The sequence below is a fragment of the Micromys minutus genome (genome assembly GCF_963924665.1).
Source record: "Micromys minutus genome assembly, chromosome: 32".
Lineage (NCBI taxonomy): Eukaryota > Metazoa > Chordata > Mammalia > Rodentia > Muridae > Micromys > Micromys minutus.
The window spans coordinates 1,611,336-1,628,372 of record NC_137967.1 but is presented as its reverse complement, the minus strand read 5'-3'; the positions used below and the strand labels follow the sequence as shown (position 1 = coordinate 1,628,372).

Sequence of the window (17,037 nt, the reverse complement as noted above, 5' to 3'; positions counted from 1 at the left end):
TTTTAATTCCATTATCCCATAAAAGGATCCAAGTGTTTATATGGAAGTAAGTTTTAAAATTGAGTCCAGAAATGTGTAAAATGAGCCTTTGGTTTTATTTACTCATAGGAAGTAAGGAAATGCCACAACATTTAAAGAAAAAGTAAAAATCCATAACAGTGGGGCTGTTCCAAAAAAGAAAAGTGAAAACAGACAGTGGCTGCAGACCGATCAGTCAAGACACCAAAAGAATGAAGTTTAGAATATAATCCACAGACTAAAATGATAACAACTAAGTCCATATGCTTTAAATTCATTAGAATAAATAAGCAGGAGACATAGAATACAAGCATCTCACTCAGAATTACAAATTTAATGTAAATAACCAGCCATCAAGACAAGTGGGGTAGAACTCCTCTCTGCTTCAGTAAGAGCTGAAGATGGCAACTTTCTTCCCCCGAGTACATTGTGGAAGAAAGAGGATGGATTTCATACTGGAAAAGGTCAGCAAGAACTACTCAAGCCTGGCCGGTTGACCCTAGGACCAACATCGATAGGGATGCCTCAGCATGACAAGTGATGGAGACATGACATGATGCATGATGAGCTAGGGTGAGGATGGTACCCAACCTCTCTGGTCTTTCTTCCATTCACAACTCATCAGTAATTGTGACAGATATCTATACTGAAAAACACCCCTGAATACTACTCAAACCTGTCAGGGTGATAAAAAGAAGACAAGTCTGAGTAGGTACAGCCTGGAGCCTGAGGAGACAGGTTGATTAAATCTATGCAGAATGTTGAATAAGATTCTAGGTCAGAAAGGGAATACAAGGTAAAAGTGAGTGAGCCAGCAAGCAAGCAAACCAAGGAAATATTGCGGAAGAGGAGGAGGAGAGATTATGAGAGCTGTAGATTGAGGGTGACTACAAAGAAACAGTGTTTTCCGGACGCAGTGGCTAGCCACACATAGGAACTCATATTACTTGTGACAGCAGGCACAAGACCAGAACAAGCGCAAGCCAGACAAGATTTCAGCATAGAGTCAGGAGGTGGGCATGAAGTCCCACCACTAGCTGAGACCTGCTTGGCAATTGGCAGCTGCTGGGAGAGGGACGAGTCGTTTTTAAGAGTGTGATCAACTTCCCTGGTAGGTTGGCACTCCAGAAGATGACCTCACATTTTAAAACCTGAAAGTGAGGGTACAAAGTTGAATGGTTAGAGAGGCGGTCAAGGATCTGGGATGAGTTGGGTGGGGGCTAAACATGATCAAAATAAATAAAATTCTTTATTTTTATAAAATTATTTTATTTGTTTACATTTCAGCTGCTGCCCCCTTCCCAGTCACCCCTCTCACAATTCCTCATCCCATTCCTCCTCCCCCTTGCCTTCAAGAGGGTGCTCCCTCCTATTAGACCTCCCCCTTTCCTGGGGCCTCAAATCTCTCAAGGATTAGGCACACCGTTTCCCACTAAGGCCAGATCAGACAGTCTTCTGCTATATCTGTGCTGGGGTCCTCGGACCAGCCTGTTTATGCTCCTGGTTGGTGGCTCAGTCTCTGGGAGCTCCCTGGGGACTGGGTTAGTTGAGATTGCTGGTCTTTTTATGGGGTCGCCCTCCTATACAACTTCTACAATCCTTCCCCTAAATTCAACCATAGGGTTCCCTAACCTCAGTCCTACAGTTGGGTGTAAGTATCTGCATCTGTCTCAGTCAGTTGCTAAATAAAATTCTTAAAGAATGGATGAAAAGAAATTTAAAAGCTAAGGAAATATGAAGAAAGTGTAAACTTTAGTCGATAAGGTAATGGTGTGTTTACATTGGCTCATTGATTACATAAGATGTCATAAAGGAATAAAGGAAGTAATGAAGGAAGCTAGTGTGCTGTACATAGACTCATCTCTACATTGTGTTTTTCTTAGTTTTATCTGCATCCCTCCCTTCCTCTGCCACCTCTGTTTGGTCCTCCCATTCCAAGTTTACTCTCTCAAACTCATCCATCCCCAACTATTGTATTTCCTCTTCCTAGGAAGATCCCCCTCCCAGACACTTACTCTCTACCTAACCTCTGTGGTTATATGGATTGTAACTTGCTTATCAATGACTTAAAAGCTAACCTCCACGTATAAGTGAATACATGCTCTGTTTGTTGTTCTGGGTCTGAGTTACCTGACTCAGGATGATTTTTTTTTTCTGGTTGCATCGATCTATCTGTGAATTTCATTTTTTTTTTTTTTTTTACATCATGAAAACAATCATAAGGGTATTGTCTGAGGATAATAATGTTCTCTGTTTATTTTAAAGATTTTATTGCCATCGTGTGTGTGTGTGTGTGTGTGTGTGTGTGTGTGTGATATGTGCATATGTTTGTGCATGTATGTGTATATGATGCATGTGTATGTGTATTATATGTTTGTATGTATATATGGTGTGTGTGTGTGATGGTCAGAGGACAGCTTGCAAAGGTAGGTTGGTTCTCACCTCCACACAGGTTCTGAGAGTGAACTCATTGTCAGGGTTGCTCAGTGAGGGCTTTGGCCTGTTAGGCCATCTTACTGGTTTACCTTATCAATTCTGTGGTAAATGAAGTAGAGAGGGTGGGCCTTATGACGGTTTCATTGATGCTAACAATGATCTTGGTTTTTTCTATGTCTTAAATTACATGCACTTTGATATTGGGTTTAGGAGGTTCAGAGCTGTACCTCAGATTAATATAAAATGAAGAAGTGGGACTGTAAGCTCTCTGTGGTCAGTTAATAAGCGTTTTACATTCAGTTTCCTTGGCAAACTTTGACCATTAGAAAGAAAACAAAGTCTCCTCCCACAATCACCCTAGACTGTCTCATTGGTTGCTTTAATTTTAGATTTCTTTATGTAAAAGTTTGTTCTGTGTTACCTTCCTAACATTCAGTTTTTTTCTGGGCTTCTGTGTTGGAGAAGGCACAAGTCAGCCATCACTTCAGTAGGGATAGCCAGGTTAATTCCACATGGATTCTGAAGTCTGGTTATAAAACCGTTTGGAATCGATATAAAGAGCTCGCTTTGTGTTTCACGTGGCAGAGAGTGTTTTGTTCTCTGTAACAGATACTGTGTCATTGTCACTGCTAATCTTCTGCTGGCTGTTTGCTGAGTGCACTGCGTACAAAACTAATATGTAACTTTACAAAACAAATAAAATCACCAGGTCATAGCTAAACAAGGAGGGAAAAGCATACATGTTCCCCTCCTATGGAAAGGGGGTGTGTGCATTCTGGGGAAGCTGCTTGCTTGTGTGGGTGTAGAAAGAGATAAGAAATCTTAAGCACAGTTGGATGCCCTGTAAGGTGACTTACAGACTGATGTCATTTCTTCCTAAGCAGACTGTGGATGTTTACTTTCTTACTGAGTGAAGACACAGGCAGAGGGAAGCATGTGGATCCAGTGGGGGAAGGGCTATCTCAGGCTGCCCCGCTACTGGGCTATGTTTTCTGGTGTTGAATCCCTTTCTACAACACATTGCTGTACTTGGAAGTTTATCTGTTTACCTTCATCCTTTCCTTGAATTCAGTCTTGAAGACTGGGAAGGCATTTGGGACTAAATACAGGGACCACATTTCATTTTTGAAGAGACTACCAAGGTGGCCCCTCATTCTATCAAACATGAAGCCTGAAACCAAGATGCTGGTCTTGAAAAAAGTGATATAAAAAAGACAGCCAAGGATTCATTACATACTTTTTCATACCTCTTTACAAGCATGTGCTTAAAAACAACACAATGGTGTATTAATACTATACTTTGAAATAATTTATTATTTTAATTGATAACCTGTAATTGTTTATATTTCTGGGGTACAAAGCAATGCTATGTTTGGTGAATATAGTACAGAATGATTGGGTGAGTATATTGACTAACTGGTTCTACACTCATTGCCTCAAAAACCTAATGTGTTTTAGGTGAGGACAGTTGAAAAAAATTAAGACAATTTTGAAGTGCATACTATTTATCACTAGTAGATCATCTTGAGGTCAAAGAAAACTAAAGAATAGTTTTCCTAGTCTGAGATTTTGATACCTCCTCTCCCATTTTGGTTAACCCCCAGCCTCCACAAACAAGGTTTTACTTGCTTTCTGTTACATGTGAACGAGCAGTGTCTGCCTTTCTGTATCTGTTGAATTTCACTTCTGTTAATTTCTCTATTTCTTTCCACAGTGCTGAACATGACCGGAGCTTTCTTTTTCTAAGGCTGTCATTGTTTGCTAGTGACATCCTCTTTTACAGAGAAGAACAGAAAGGCCCTATCAAAAATCTTGCAATAAATGGATTTACTAACCCACAAAATTAGTGATTCATATATACACTGAAAACAGACTGTCCATTTTATTTTTATAAGTTAGAAGAAAGTACACATCTTGAAATCTGTGGGACTACTTATAAGTAGAGAATCGTCACTTTGAGACTTGATTATCTGGCCAGAGACCCCAGGCATTTAGAAAAGACATACCTAAATTATAATTTGAAAATTTAAAGATCAGAACTATGTATACTTACACTCAGAGTGTTTCCAATTTCTGTTAATGTCAGAAAAAATGGCTCCCAAACTTTTAATGCTTACAGGTTCTATGGGTTAAGAATTTGGACATAGCCCAGAGGAGAAGGCTTATGACATTTGTGACTCCAACTGTGGAGATTAGGTAGTGAGGAAAGTCATCCAGAGGAGTTTCCATGCTGGTTTATATCAGCTATTGGCTGATGTCCCAGTTTCTGTGTCAGTAAGAGCATCTGGCTGATGCCTCCTTGATGTGGCTTGGGCTTCCTCCCAGCATGGTGCCCTCAGGATACTTACGTTTCTTAGCAGAAGACTTGGGGCTTCAAGCACAAGCATTCTAGTACACAGGATCAAACCTTGTCTCCTACATTTGCCACCGAGCATTACAAAATCCCCCAGATCCTACAGGGACCCTTATTGTTCTGAGAGAGGGGCAGCAAGATTGATTTATGAGATGGACATGTGATAGAGGAATATTTGGGAAATGTAACTTCCCTGTCACCTGTCTGTGGATAAGGGGAGACTGTGTCTCCTGCCTTTCCTGTCTCTGAGTAGTACCAGCTCTATGTCTCAGCTTTTCACGATTTTCTGCCTTTCTCTTCAAATTAATGCTCTTCTGCTTCTCTCTACTCTCACAAGTTCTAAGCCTGTTTAGTATGTGTGAGCGCATTCATGGTGCTTCGGTCTCAGCTCAGCATGGCATCGCTCATCCATATAGTCAGACTCACTCTACCCACCAGGTCTCCTGAGTCCTCCGACACCCCCCCCCCACCAGTGGCATGGGTTAGGCACACAGCTGACTAGAGTTAGTTTTGATTAAGGGTTTACAGTGGAATTATAGGGACAATTCTGAGAAACAATTTTCTTTTCATGGACTTGGGACTTTTCGTAGGATTTAGGAATGCTTCACTCATGGGCTTGGTCTACACATGAGGTGGCCTCATAGAGAAGTAGATTAGTGGCTATAGGCCCTTAGTATTCTGCTAGCCTTGACCATCTTGCTGGAGGCAAACATGTCTGGGGTGCATCTTGCCTTGACCTCCTCCTCAGATCCCCAGAATACAGTTACTTGTCCAGGCACACAGGCCACTGTTAGAATGTGGGCAGGCACAGAGCACAGAACCAAGCTCTTTTTGGTAGATTGGCTCGGCAATGTACATATCTCATACAGAGGAGAACACCAGAAAAGACATCTTTCTAAGATGCTACTTATTATTCCTCATTAAAAAAAGGAAAAAAAAGGACACTATCCATTAAAAAAATCTCCCCTGCTTTCTTTCTGTTTATCTGTCCTGCCATCAGAGATCTCTAACATTTTGAACATGTCTACCTTTGCAGTCTCTGATACTGAGCTAGTTTCTTTTCCTTTTTAAACTCAAGATAGGGTTGAATTGTGTATGTAGACTAGGCTGGCTTCAAACTCACAGAGATCCTCCTTCCTCTGCCTCTCAAGTGCAGGAATTGAAGATATGTACCACTAAACCAGGCTTTTGTTACTTTTGTTGTTGCCTTTGTGACAAAATGCTTGACAGAGACAACTTAAGGCAGGCAAACAGGCAGGCTACCAGGCAGAGGGTGCAGCCCTTCAAGACAGGAAGAAGGGTATGGCCACACATTGTTTCTAGACACTTGAGGCAGCTGGACACATTCAAGCCACAGTCAAGAAGCAGAGAGATGAGTGACCAGGACCCCAGGCCATGAATCAATACCACCTACATTCAGAGTGGAATCTCCCCACCTCCTTTGTTTTTCATCTCTAGATAAACTGTCACAGACGCTCCAAGAGGTGCATTTTATGGAGGTTATAAATATAGTCAGGATGATAATGATTAATTTTTAAAAATCTCAAAATGGCGTATAGTTTGGAGCGTATCACAAACATTTTGATAAAATTGTCTTGTGTGACCTTGATCAATCTATATACTATTTGGAATTATTCTTCTTGAATTTTATTTTCTAACAGCATAAAATTCATATGGTCCCATGAAATTAAGCTTCTCTTCATGGAGAACTGGTTGTACCTAATACTGTAGCGTGGGTCTTGGGGAATTATGCAGATGAAGCATAACATTTAAGCAAAACTTCTATTTTAAAATTTATTTATGGAAATACAGAAGAATGGAAGAATTTGTCTTCACAGAGTTTTGGGTAAAAGGGCTCAGGGTGTTAGTTGATGAGAAAGTCAGTGTAAACCTTACAACACAATCACAGCCACATGTGATGGCCCAGAGCAAGGCAAGGGGAATGTCACAATTCTGCATTTGAAGACATCTGCACTGGGGACCTTATTCCTGTTTCTGTATCGATAATGTAGCAAGTGCATTCATTTGACCATGCCTGAAGCATCAGCACCAACCTGATGGTGTGTCTAGAGAGAAGAATGAAGAAGAATAATTTTTTTTTTTTAAGAAAGGGGAACAGTCAAGGCAGGAAACAGAACTATACGGGAGAATATTTGTCCTGAAACAAAACAAAACAAAACAAACAACGTTAGGAGGGCATATCATCATTGCTTGCAGATATCTATAAGGTGAATAGGCTGTTCTGAGAGCGCTGTTCCTTGGAACAGCATGCCAGACTGAGGTCCAAGGCTGGAGAAGTGCAGCCCATAGCATCTCTTTTGTGATATGTCATCAGTACAGAGCTTTCGTCCTTTCCAGCCTCTGTAGGCCTTGGGGTGGGGCGGGGTGTGATATGATAGTAATGGGATGGAGACCCCATGTGTCAATCCTCTGGCTCATCACTGTGACCAAATGACAGAAAAAGGGTTTGCCTGGGCTCAGAATTTGAGAAGTTTCAATCCATGTTAGCTTGAATTAGGTGATGAAGGAGTCTGGTTGCTTATGGTGGCTGGGATGGGGGAGGGAATGAGAGAAGTTGAGAGATACAGACAGACATGGAGCAATTGGAGAGAAAGAGATATATAAAGAGGTACAGAGATAGACACATAGAGACAAAGCCAGTGAGAGAAACACAGAAAGAAATGTAGAAATACAGACACAAAGAGAGGTAGAGAGGCAGATAGACACACAGAACAAAATCCAGAGAGACAGAGACAGAGACAGAGAGACAGACAGAGACAGAGAAAGACAGAGACAGACAGAGACAGAGACACAGAGAAAGTGAAAGACACACAGATACACACACATCATACATGTGCACACACATATAGACAGAGACAGACACACAGAGAGAGGCAGAGAGAGACTCCAACAACAGCACACATTATAAATCTATCAACAGATTGATATATTGACTTGGCTATAGCCCTGTGTTCATTCTAAGAACAAGCTACCAATTCTTCAGCACATGAGCCCTTTGGGAGCACTCTCCTATAGATTATGATGCACACTTCCTATGCTATAGCCTTAGATTGGTGACTGCCCCCTGCAGGTTGCCATCAGTATGCTTATGCAGGAGTATGCAGTATGCAGTATGCAGTATGCCACATGCCACATGTGCCTGGCAGTGGAGAGTCACTGCCTGGACACACTGCTGTGTTTCCTTCAGTCTTTATGAGTGTTTGACCCTGGTGCCCCTTAGCTGCCCAGTGGTTCTGTCATCTCTGGGGATGCATCAGCAATCACCTAACACAACTCTGCAAGCATATGTCATCTTGAGTTGTATTCAAGTTGTTTGGAGTACATTGCCTCTGAGTGAATGTGTGGTTCTGTGAGAAAAGACCCTGAGGAGGTAGAAGTGGTGTGTGAAGAGCTAGAGAAAGGGTTCTTTCCTCCTAGCTACATATTTGTGATTACCACAAGGCAATCGCTTACTCTGGCGCCTTGCAAAGAGATCTTTAAACGTTCTATTTATAACACATTAAGCACTTGCTCAATGAGGCCGTAACCCCAGGAACAGTGATTGAATCTGGTTAAATGCACTAACCCCCATCTTAATGATCCCATCAGCCATCTTGATGAACATTTCCAATTGTCATTGACTGAAGCCCTTTCAAGGCCAGGCCCCTTCTCCCAGGAGTCTCTTATTGGTCAAAATAATTGAGATTTCACATGGCATGTGGACCTTGGTGAGGTGCTTTTCTAAGCCAGAGTTCTGTCCTCCTGGGGAAAAGCATGTTCTGTGTCTGACCATATGAGAACTCACCGCAGAGTTCTAATAATAAATGTACTTGGCAGGTTCCCAGCATGAAGTCGGCATGACAGTTTTCCTTGTCTCCTCCTTGGCCACTTCTAGGCCACTTTGTAGTTTATAATGGGGAGGAACACATTTCATTGCGTTCTTTACGAGCCTCAGGACATTTGAGGGATCATGTTTATCTTCTCCCTTGTGTGCTCACTAAAGATGCATTGAGTTAATGAGCTAATGAATGACCAACCACTTACAGCATCTTGAACTAGGTTCTTCCTTTTCATTCTTCTAGACCATGTTTGAAGCTTTGAAGAAATTTAAGTTATTTTTTAAATAAATATTAAGGAATTTCTTCTGTTTGAAAACATGTACTTATTATACCTAATTAGCATGACCCCTAGGCACAGGGACTATCTTCTGTGGTTGGAATAATCTCTTAGGGATGATCCCTTGTGCTGCTGGAGGTGAGGTGGCTTCAAGGTAGTCTTCAGTCTGTGCCTCCTGAGGGAAGGATCTTTGTGAGATGAGCAGGAAGTGCTCATTTGTTCTCTGACATGGTTTGGGTCATGGCCAAAGAGTCTGATTTTCATGACACCTCCATCTAGTTCTTATCAGTGATGAAATTTGTGTTTGGGATTTAATGTAGGCAAGCTTGAGTTAGCTCAGCTCAATGGATGACAAGAAAACTGTAGCTTCTTTCCAGCTACAAGGGCCACACTGGTCTAGGTGAATGTCTCTGGAGCTGCATGTATTTCTGGAAGTGAGTGCTAGCTGAGTTTATGTCCATACTACTTAAGAACATTTTCTGGTGTCTAGGAAATGCCAATGACCTGCCTTTAAAAGGAACAGGGGTATGTTTATGATCTTTAAATCCCAGTTTTCTCCCCTACCCTTTTTTCTTTCCTGCTTGCTTCTCCTCCCCTTTCTTTCTCTCCCTTCCTTCTCTTCCTTCTCTCTCCTCTCCTCTTTCCAATCTTTTCTTTCCTGATAGATCTCACATAGCTCAGGCTAGCCTCAAACTCAATGTATATTTTCGAGAATGACCACAAGTGTTTCTGATCCTCTGGTTTATACCTCCGTAGTGATAGAATTACTAGTGTGTACAGCCACACCTGGCTTATGCAGTGCTGGGAACGAACCCAGGGCTTCACACACGGCAGGCACGAACTCTATCTACTGAGATATACTATCAGTCACAATCTCAGCTCTTCCGTCTTTAAGAGGGGACCACAGTGCTAGTACTTCAGGGTATAAAGGGAGGCAAACTGCACCACGCATGTAACATGCTAATGCACAGCTGGCAGTGAGGTCAGGCATATGCCAGTGATAGTGATGATAACTTCTAGAAGTTATAGGAAACAAATCCCCAGGAACCCACAGAAGTCTTAGCCCTAGCACATCGGACCACTGTGGTGGCTAAAATACATGAAGACAATCTTGGCAAAGAGAACTCCAGTTGTGTACTTTACACTGTGATAATTGGCTTTAATCACTCCCTGCCCCATGATCTGGGGATCACCTATCCAGTGAAAGCATCCAGCCCACCCTTAGTGGGAAGAACAGAAACAGACTTAACTTGTCCCTTTACTCTTGCATTGATTTTAATCCCAGATACCCAACCCATTTCTCATTAATTCTTGACAAAAATTCTTTAAATGGCAGTTCTAAAAATAAATATCAATAAAGCCCTTTCGGTCAATAGACAGAGGGCACTGAACTGTACTTTTAAGTATTTAGGAAGCACAATTCTAGACTTCACTAATTAGCCAGTGGGTTTTTGCCTCACTGTGGATCAAATCGATCTTTCTGTCAGAAGCTTGAGGTGGTTTTAGAAGGGCTCTCAGACAATAGGTGGGATGGGCTCTATACCATATACTTGAGTTTAGGCCATGGCTCTGCAGGCTGTGTTTAGGTAATTTTAGAGTCTAAGAAACCTAATAACGAGGATGTGGACTGTTGAGCACTATGAAGCCCAGAACTAAAGTCTTTGTTCCTTCATGTGCAGCTATTTTGAACTGGAGAGCAGTGGTCCTAGAGAAGAGATACGCTACCATTACATACACGGTGGAAAGCCCAGGACCGAGGCCCTTCCATACCGCATGGCCGATGGACAATGGCACAAGGTCGCCCTGTCAGTGAGCGCCTCTCATCTCCTGCTCCATGTGGACTGCAATAGGTATGTTTGGCTTTGATCTTCAGTGACTCTGCCCTTCAAATCTCACTCTGTATGGGGAAGGGGGAAAATGTTAACGCCCCCCTGCACCAAAACCAGGGACCTTAATTGTCATTTAACCTATGGAATGGGCCATTAGGCATGCTGAAATGACCAACTGTAATACGATAAGAAAACAGTTCATTAAGATAAAACTGTACCCTGTGATTAGGAACAAATGTAACAAAGGTTGATTACAGATCAGGGACTATTAACTGCCCCTCAGTGAGCTCTCAGCACTGGCCGAAGTTCTATGGAGCCGTGACCACAGTTAACTGTGATATATTGTTGAGTTCATTCAACTTGGAAGTGCATGAGTGGTTATTCGTGTTAGGATGAACCGGAGAAGCTTTGCTGCTGAGGTAGGTGCTGCTAGTTTATTCCATCAAGTGTAGCTTTGCTTAACTTAAACAGAGACTTCTTAAAGATGTATTCTGAGTCTTTCGAGGTTGAAGCCTCCCATGCTCTCTAGAAGAAGGGGCCCATTAACTCATCAGTGAGTGCTACTGTCATCTGGGTAGGCGGAACCCCACAGGAGGTTGTTGGCTGTGCTGAACAAGTATTGTCACACATGTCTGTCTCTGCAGGCAGATTCACTGATAGCTGAGAAGGGGAGGGGACTGACTCAATCATTTGTGGAAGGACAGCTGGGTAATGGTAGCCAGTGTTTTGATTTTTCTACCTGATGCAAATTCTCTTAGTGACCCGAGGCTAATAATAGACCATTTTTTTTTAAACTCTATGCAGTGCCCATACATTATTAGCTTCAACAATGATACTGTCAAAATTCAAATGACTGTCCAGCCATGAGGGATGTTCCCTGGGGCCCAGGGTTTAGGACAAGCATGGTGGGGATAGCTTCTCTTATCAAGCCCATAGAGACGGTGCTCCAAGGATACTCTGCAGCTGAGTGTCAATCTGATGAGAAGATGCTGCAGTGTGCTTATGGACTCAGTGATGCAATGCAGTTAAGGACCAGAGGATAGGAGAGTGCAGGATCCACACAAGGTCTGCCATATTGAATGAGACTCAGTTTACATGTGATCTATTTGAGGTGCTTTCCAGACATTTGAGTTATGCATGCTTCCAGTAAATCTAATGTTAATGTCTGGAAAGAATCATGAGTTTTTTTTACAAGACAGACCTGGGCTGGACAGCCTGAAAGAAACCAAACCTTAGCTTCCCTGTTCATGTCTACCTTAAAGAGCTCTTGATATCCTCAGTTCCACAGAAATAAAGTATTATATTAGGAGGCCTCATATCTCCATGATCTACCAGAAAGTCAAGTGCTTCCCCAATGGGACTGCAGAAGAACTCCATGTCTTTTGACTCAATTGACCTGACTGACAGTTTGCAAGAAATTCCCAAAATTCTCACCTTATTCTTGCCATGCATCTGTCTATATCTCTGTTCTAAACTGTCTTAGTCAGGGTTTCTATTCCTGCACAAAACATCATGACCAGGAAGCAAGTTGGGGTGGAAAGGGTTTATTCAGCTTACACTTCCACATCACTGTTCATCACCAGAGGAAGTCAGGACTGGAACTCAAGCAGGTCAGGAAGCAGGAGCTGATGCAGAGGCCATGGAGGGATGTCACTTACTGGCTTGCTTCCCCTGACTTGCTCAGCCTGCTTTCTTGTAGAACCCAGGTCTACCAGCCCAGGGATGGCACCACCACAATGGGCTAGACCCTCCCCCCTTGATCACTAGTTGAGAAAATGCCTTACAGCTGGATCTCAACTGAGGCTCCTTTCTCTGTGATAACTCCAGCTTGTGTCAAGTTGATCAGTACATCAACAATTTTCCCAATCTCTGACATTGCTTACTCTGGAGAAGAGAAAGATAACAGAGTGTGTCTGCCAGGTTAGTGTGTCACCCTCAAATTCTTTGGTTTCAGTTTGATTTTTGTTTCCTCTTCCTGGGCCATGGGCTGGTTGCATGAATTTAAGCAGCATAATTTTTGTGCCTCTCAGTTTTGTCTTCTTGTAAGTGGAATTATCTATACTCAACATATAGTTAGTAATTCTAAGTGTGCACTGCCCAAATGATGTTTCAGCCAAGGACAAGTAGCAGATAAAATGGTGGCTGCCTTTGATGGGTCCCTAGGAAATGATGTAACCTTTGTGTGAGCTCACTTTGTGACATCTGCAGAGGGATGAAACTGTTGTCTTACACTGACTGGAAGCACCATATGGTACATGTGTTCATGAATGGAAATGGAAAATGCTCTGAGAAAATCTCTTAGACCTTCCATACTCAGTCCACTCCCATCTTTGATGTTGTTACTTACATCACACACCCATGCCATTTTTGTCCTTGCCTTCAAACCATTCCCACGGTTCTGTTTATCAGAAGAGTAGGGAGAGGACATGAATGCTGTCCTGTTGATTTGGGCGGGGCCTCATTTGGGCAAATCAGTGGAGGGGTTCCTATAGATTGTTTTTATTGATATTTTTTTCTACTCCTTCAATTGTGGTTAATGCGGGAGATCTTAGAGGATGTGACCGTTTGCCATTGCTGTCATAAACACCTCAAGGGGGAAAGAGTTTATTTGATTTACATTCCATCATGAAGGGAAGGACAGGAGCTCAAGTCATGAACCTAGATGCAGAACCTAAGTAGAGACCATGGAGGGACTGCTTCCTACTGGCTTCCCCTCAGCCCCCTCCCCCACTCAGATACCTTTCTCATGCTGCATAGGCCCCTCTGCTTCGGGATGGTGGTCCAGAGAGGCCTGGGCTCTGCCCATCAGTTATTAATCAAGAAAATGCCCACATAGGCTTGCCTACAATCCAGTCTGACAGAGGCATTTTCTCAGCGAGGTTTCCCCTTTTCCAGATGACATTAGCTTGTGTTACATATGCAGAAGACTAGCCAACACAGGAGAGAAGACTTAATTAGTAAGTCAAGGGTCCAGATGGAAATAGAACTTTTAGGTAAGTTGGTGGGTAACGGGCCTAGAAAGGAAAGATTTATTTTGATTCTTGTAGAGGAAAAGAAATCTACAAGCCTGGGTTCCAGAAGTATGAGCAATGTTACCTGAGGAAATTACTTAAAAAAAAAAAAAAAAAGAGTCAGGCAGGCCCCATATCTGACCTACTGAGTGTGAAATGAAGATGCTTTGGTTTTCAGCTGACACCTAATGTTGGTACACATTTAGGGGAATCACATGATAATACGAATGCAGTATACAATGCACTGCGATGAAATCGGGGTAATTAGCTTTTCTCTCCTCACACATTCATCATTTCTATGTGTTTGGATTCTTCTAGTTATTATGAGATATAAACCGTTGCAGGCAAAAGTTAACCCACCGAGCGGGTAGGGCTTTAGAACCAATTCCTCCTATCTTTGAGTCATCTGACCCTTACCCCTAGCCTCCTGGGATCACTTCATCCATCCTCTTACTCTGCCTTAAGCTTCCATGGATTAGGGGGAACCTAAGCAATTTGTTCCACTATGGCTGGATTATCACATTTGACATCATAGTTTCTCTTTCCTGCCACATGGTCACACTTGACAGGCTTTCGTTCTCACTGAAGATGGATGCCTTTCTGCATATATATTTTAGGAAGCTCTTCCTGCTGGTTTTATATGGGACACTGAGCCTTAGAGCATGAAACTGGTGTTCCAGAACCACCGACTAAGTGGAAGGGAAGGTGATGAGGGTGATGGGAGCCTATGAGAAACCAGAGCTTAGAAAATCAAGCACTGGATGTGCAGCCCTGGGGAGGAGGAAGAGGAGGAAGGATGATGATGAGGAGGAGGGATAAGGAAGATGAGGAGGAGGAGGAGAGGATGGGGGACAGATTGGTATATACTGAGCAAAACAGGACTGTTCTCTTCAGCAGGTACAAGCTGGTCCTGACACTTGCTCTGACACTTGTACTAATGGGCTGGTCCACACCTAGTTGTCTAGTCATTTCTGTAGAGAGTGAATGTCACAGAGACTTATTTCTTCAAGATGTGCTTTCCATTCCATAGAGAGCATCTCTACTTTTTGATCTTTCATATTCCATCTCATATTTTTTTCCTCCTAATCCATTATTTATCAGAGTCCTGCTGGTTAGATAAAGAAAGAGCTGAGTATTGACTTTGGTCATTTACTATAAGTTTTATTTTTAAGAGGAGGGGAACCTAAGATTGTGTGACTTGTCATTGATGCCGCTGTTGATGAGGAATGGCACCCTGGTTTGACTGGGAGTGTCTGCTGTGAGTTCTGAGGTCTGACTGTGAGCATATGCTGTGACTGCTGAGGTCTGACTGTGAGCATATGCTGTGACTGCCAAGGTCTGACTGAGTGTCTACTGAGGTCTGACTGAGTCTGTTGTGACTGCTCAGCTCTGCAGTAGTGATGGCTACCACTGGATTTATAATATAAGGAAGGTTGTCTTAGTCAGTTTCTATTCCTGCACAAACATCATGACCAAGAAGCAAGTTGGGGAGGAAAGGGTTTATTCAGCTCACACTTCCACATCACTGTTCATCACCAAAGGAAGTCAGAACTGGAACCCAAGCAGGTCAGGAAGCAGGAGCTGATGCAGAGGCCATGGAGGGATGTCACTTACTGGCTTGCTTCCCATGGCTTGCTCAGCTTGCTTTCTTATAGAACCCAGGTCTACCAGCCCAGGGATGGCTCCATCCACAATGGGCGGGGCCTTCCTCCCTTGATCACTAGTTGAGAAAATGCCTCACAGCTGGATCTCATGGAGACATTTCCTCCACCAAGGCTCCTTTCTCTGTGATGACTCCAGCTTGTGTCAAGTTGACACAAAACCAGCCAGTACACAAGAGCCTTTCTTTGGGGCAGAAGTTTGTTTCTTTCTAGTATTTTCCTCTTAGTTGTTCATATTGATAACCATAAAGGTTGAGATAAGATATAACGAATAGACCCGATTTCACTTGTGTTGGGGAATAGAACTGTGTTATTGAACCTCTACTATTGTCTAGGTAATGTGCCGTGCTACATAGTTCTTAAGATGACACTTAGTGACTGCCTTATTAGATCCTAGATTCAAAAATAAACACTCAGGCTCATGTATGTGAACACTTGGTCCACAGTTGATGGCACTGTTTGGGGAGGTTATGGAACCTTTGGGAGGCACAGCCTTGATGGAGGAAGCATGTTAGTGTGGGGCTGAGACTTTGTGGCCTGGCTCTACTTAGCATGCAACTGAGATGATTGCTGTAAGCCCAGACACATGCTTCTTCAAGTTGGGTTTGGTCTTTTTATCGCAGCAGCAGAAAATAACCAATGTAGTATCTATGTAACTACAAAAATTAAACACCAAACACCAGTGACTAGGCCAATGGAATGAGCAGATGGCTCTCAAAAGCAATACAAATGACCGTCATTTTCTAAAAATGTGTCTAGCATCTTTATCCATTAGAGAAATGCAAATTGAAACTGCCTCAACTGCCTCGATAATTCTATCTGATGTCTGTCAGAATGGTAAGCATTGAGAAAACAAATGACAATGGATGCTGGTGGGGATGTTGGGAAAGAGGACTTGTTACCCACTGTCAGTAGGAGTGTTACTAGTATATCTACTGTGAAAAATGGTGTGGAGGTATCTAATAATACTCAAAATAGGACTGCCATATGACCCAGCTGTATCAGTCTTAGACATACCCAAATGATGCAGCATCCTTACCACAGGGATACTCACATTTCCATGTTATTGATGCTCTATTCACAACAGCCAGGAAACGGAATCAATCTAGATGTCCATCAAACTGATGGACACATAATTACAATGTGGCACATAGACACAAGGAGATTGTATTCATCTTTGGAGAAAAATAAAATTATGAAGCTGTCAGGAAAAATGAGTGGGGCTGGAAAAGTATCTTATGTGAAGTAATCCAGGCTCCTGAAACCCAGAGCAGGGTGTTCTGCAGGCGAGGGCAGTGGAAGGGGAGTCATGAGAAAGAGATGGTATGGAACACAGGGATGTGAATTTAGAAAGGGGAGGGCACAAGCTGGGGTGGGGCAGGATGTTAGGGAAGCGCCAGTTAAAAGTAAGTCTATGTGAAATGACATAAGAAACTCTGTGGCATTGTCTGCTAACTAAATACTCAAATCATTAATTTTCTCCAAAAGATGGGACAAATTTTCAGGCAGTTGCATTATTCTGAACATTTTTAGCCTGGAAGGATTTCCTACATTTTTTTTAAAGGTTAGAATTGAGAGATGGAGCTAATTGCACAAATTGTCACAAGGAAAGC

At 42.6% G+C, this 17,037-nt stretch overlaps 1 protein-coding gene across 3 annotated transcripts in view; it reads left to right on the top strand.

Moving 5' to 3' along the window:
• NELL1 (neural EGFL like 1) overlaps positions 1 to 17,037 on the top strand; it is a gene marked incomplete at both ends in the record, with an annotated part of 772,717 nt that overhangs the window by 110,540 nt on the left and 645,140 nt on the right. For 2 of the 3 annotated variants that reach the window (XM_080908377.1, XM_080908375.1), the window contains one exon: positions 10,603 to 10,773. The exons of the other annotated variant lie outside the window; for it this stretch is intronic. In XM_080908377.1, coding sequence (XP_080764503.1) covers positions 10,603 to 10,773 — 171 coding nt within the window. The remainder of the gene's footprint in view (positions 1 to 10,602; positions 10,774 to 17,037) is intronic. 3 annotated transcript variants of the gene reach the window in all.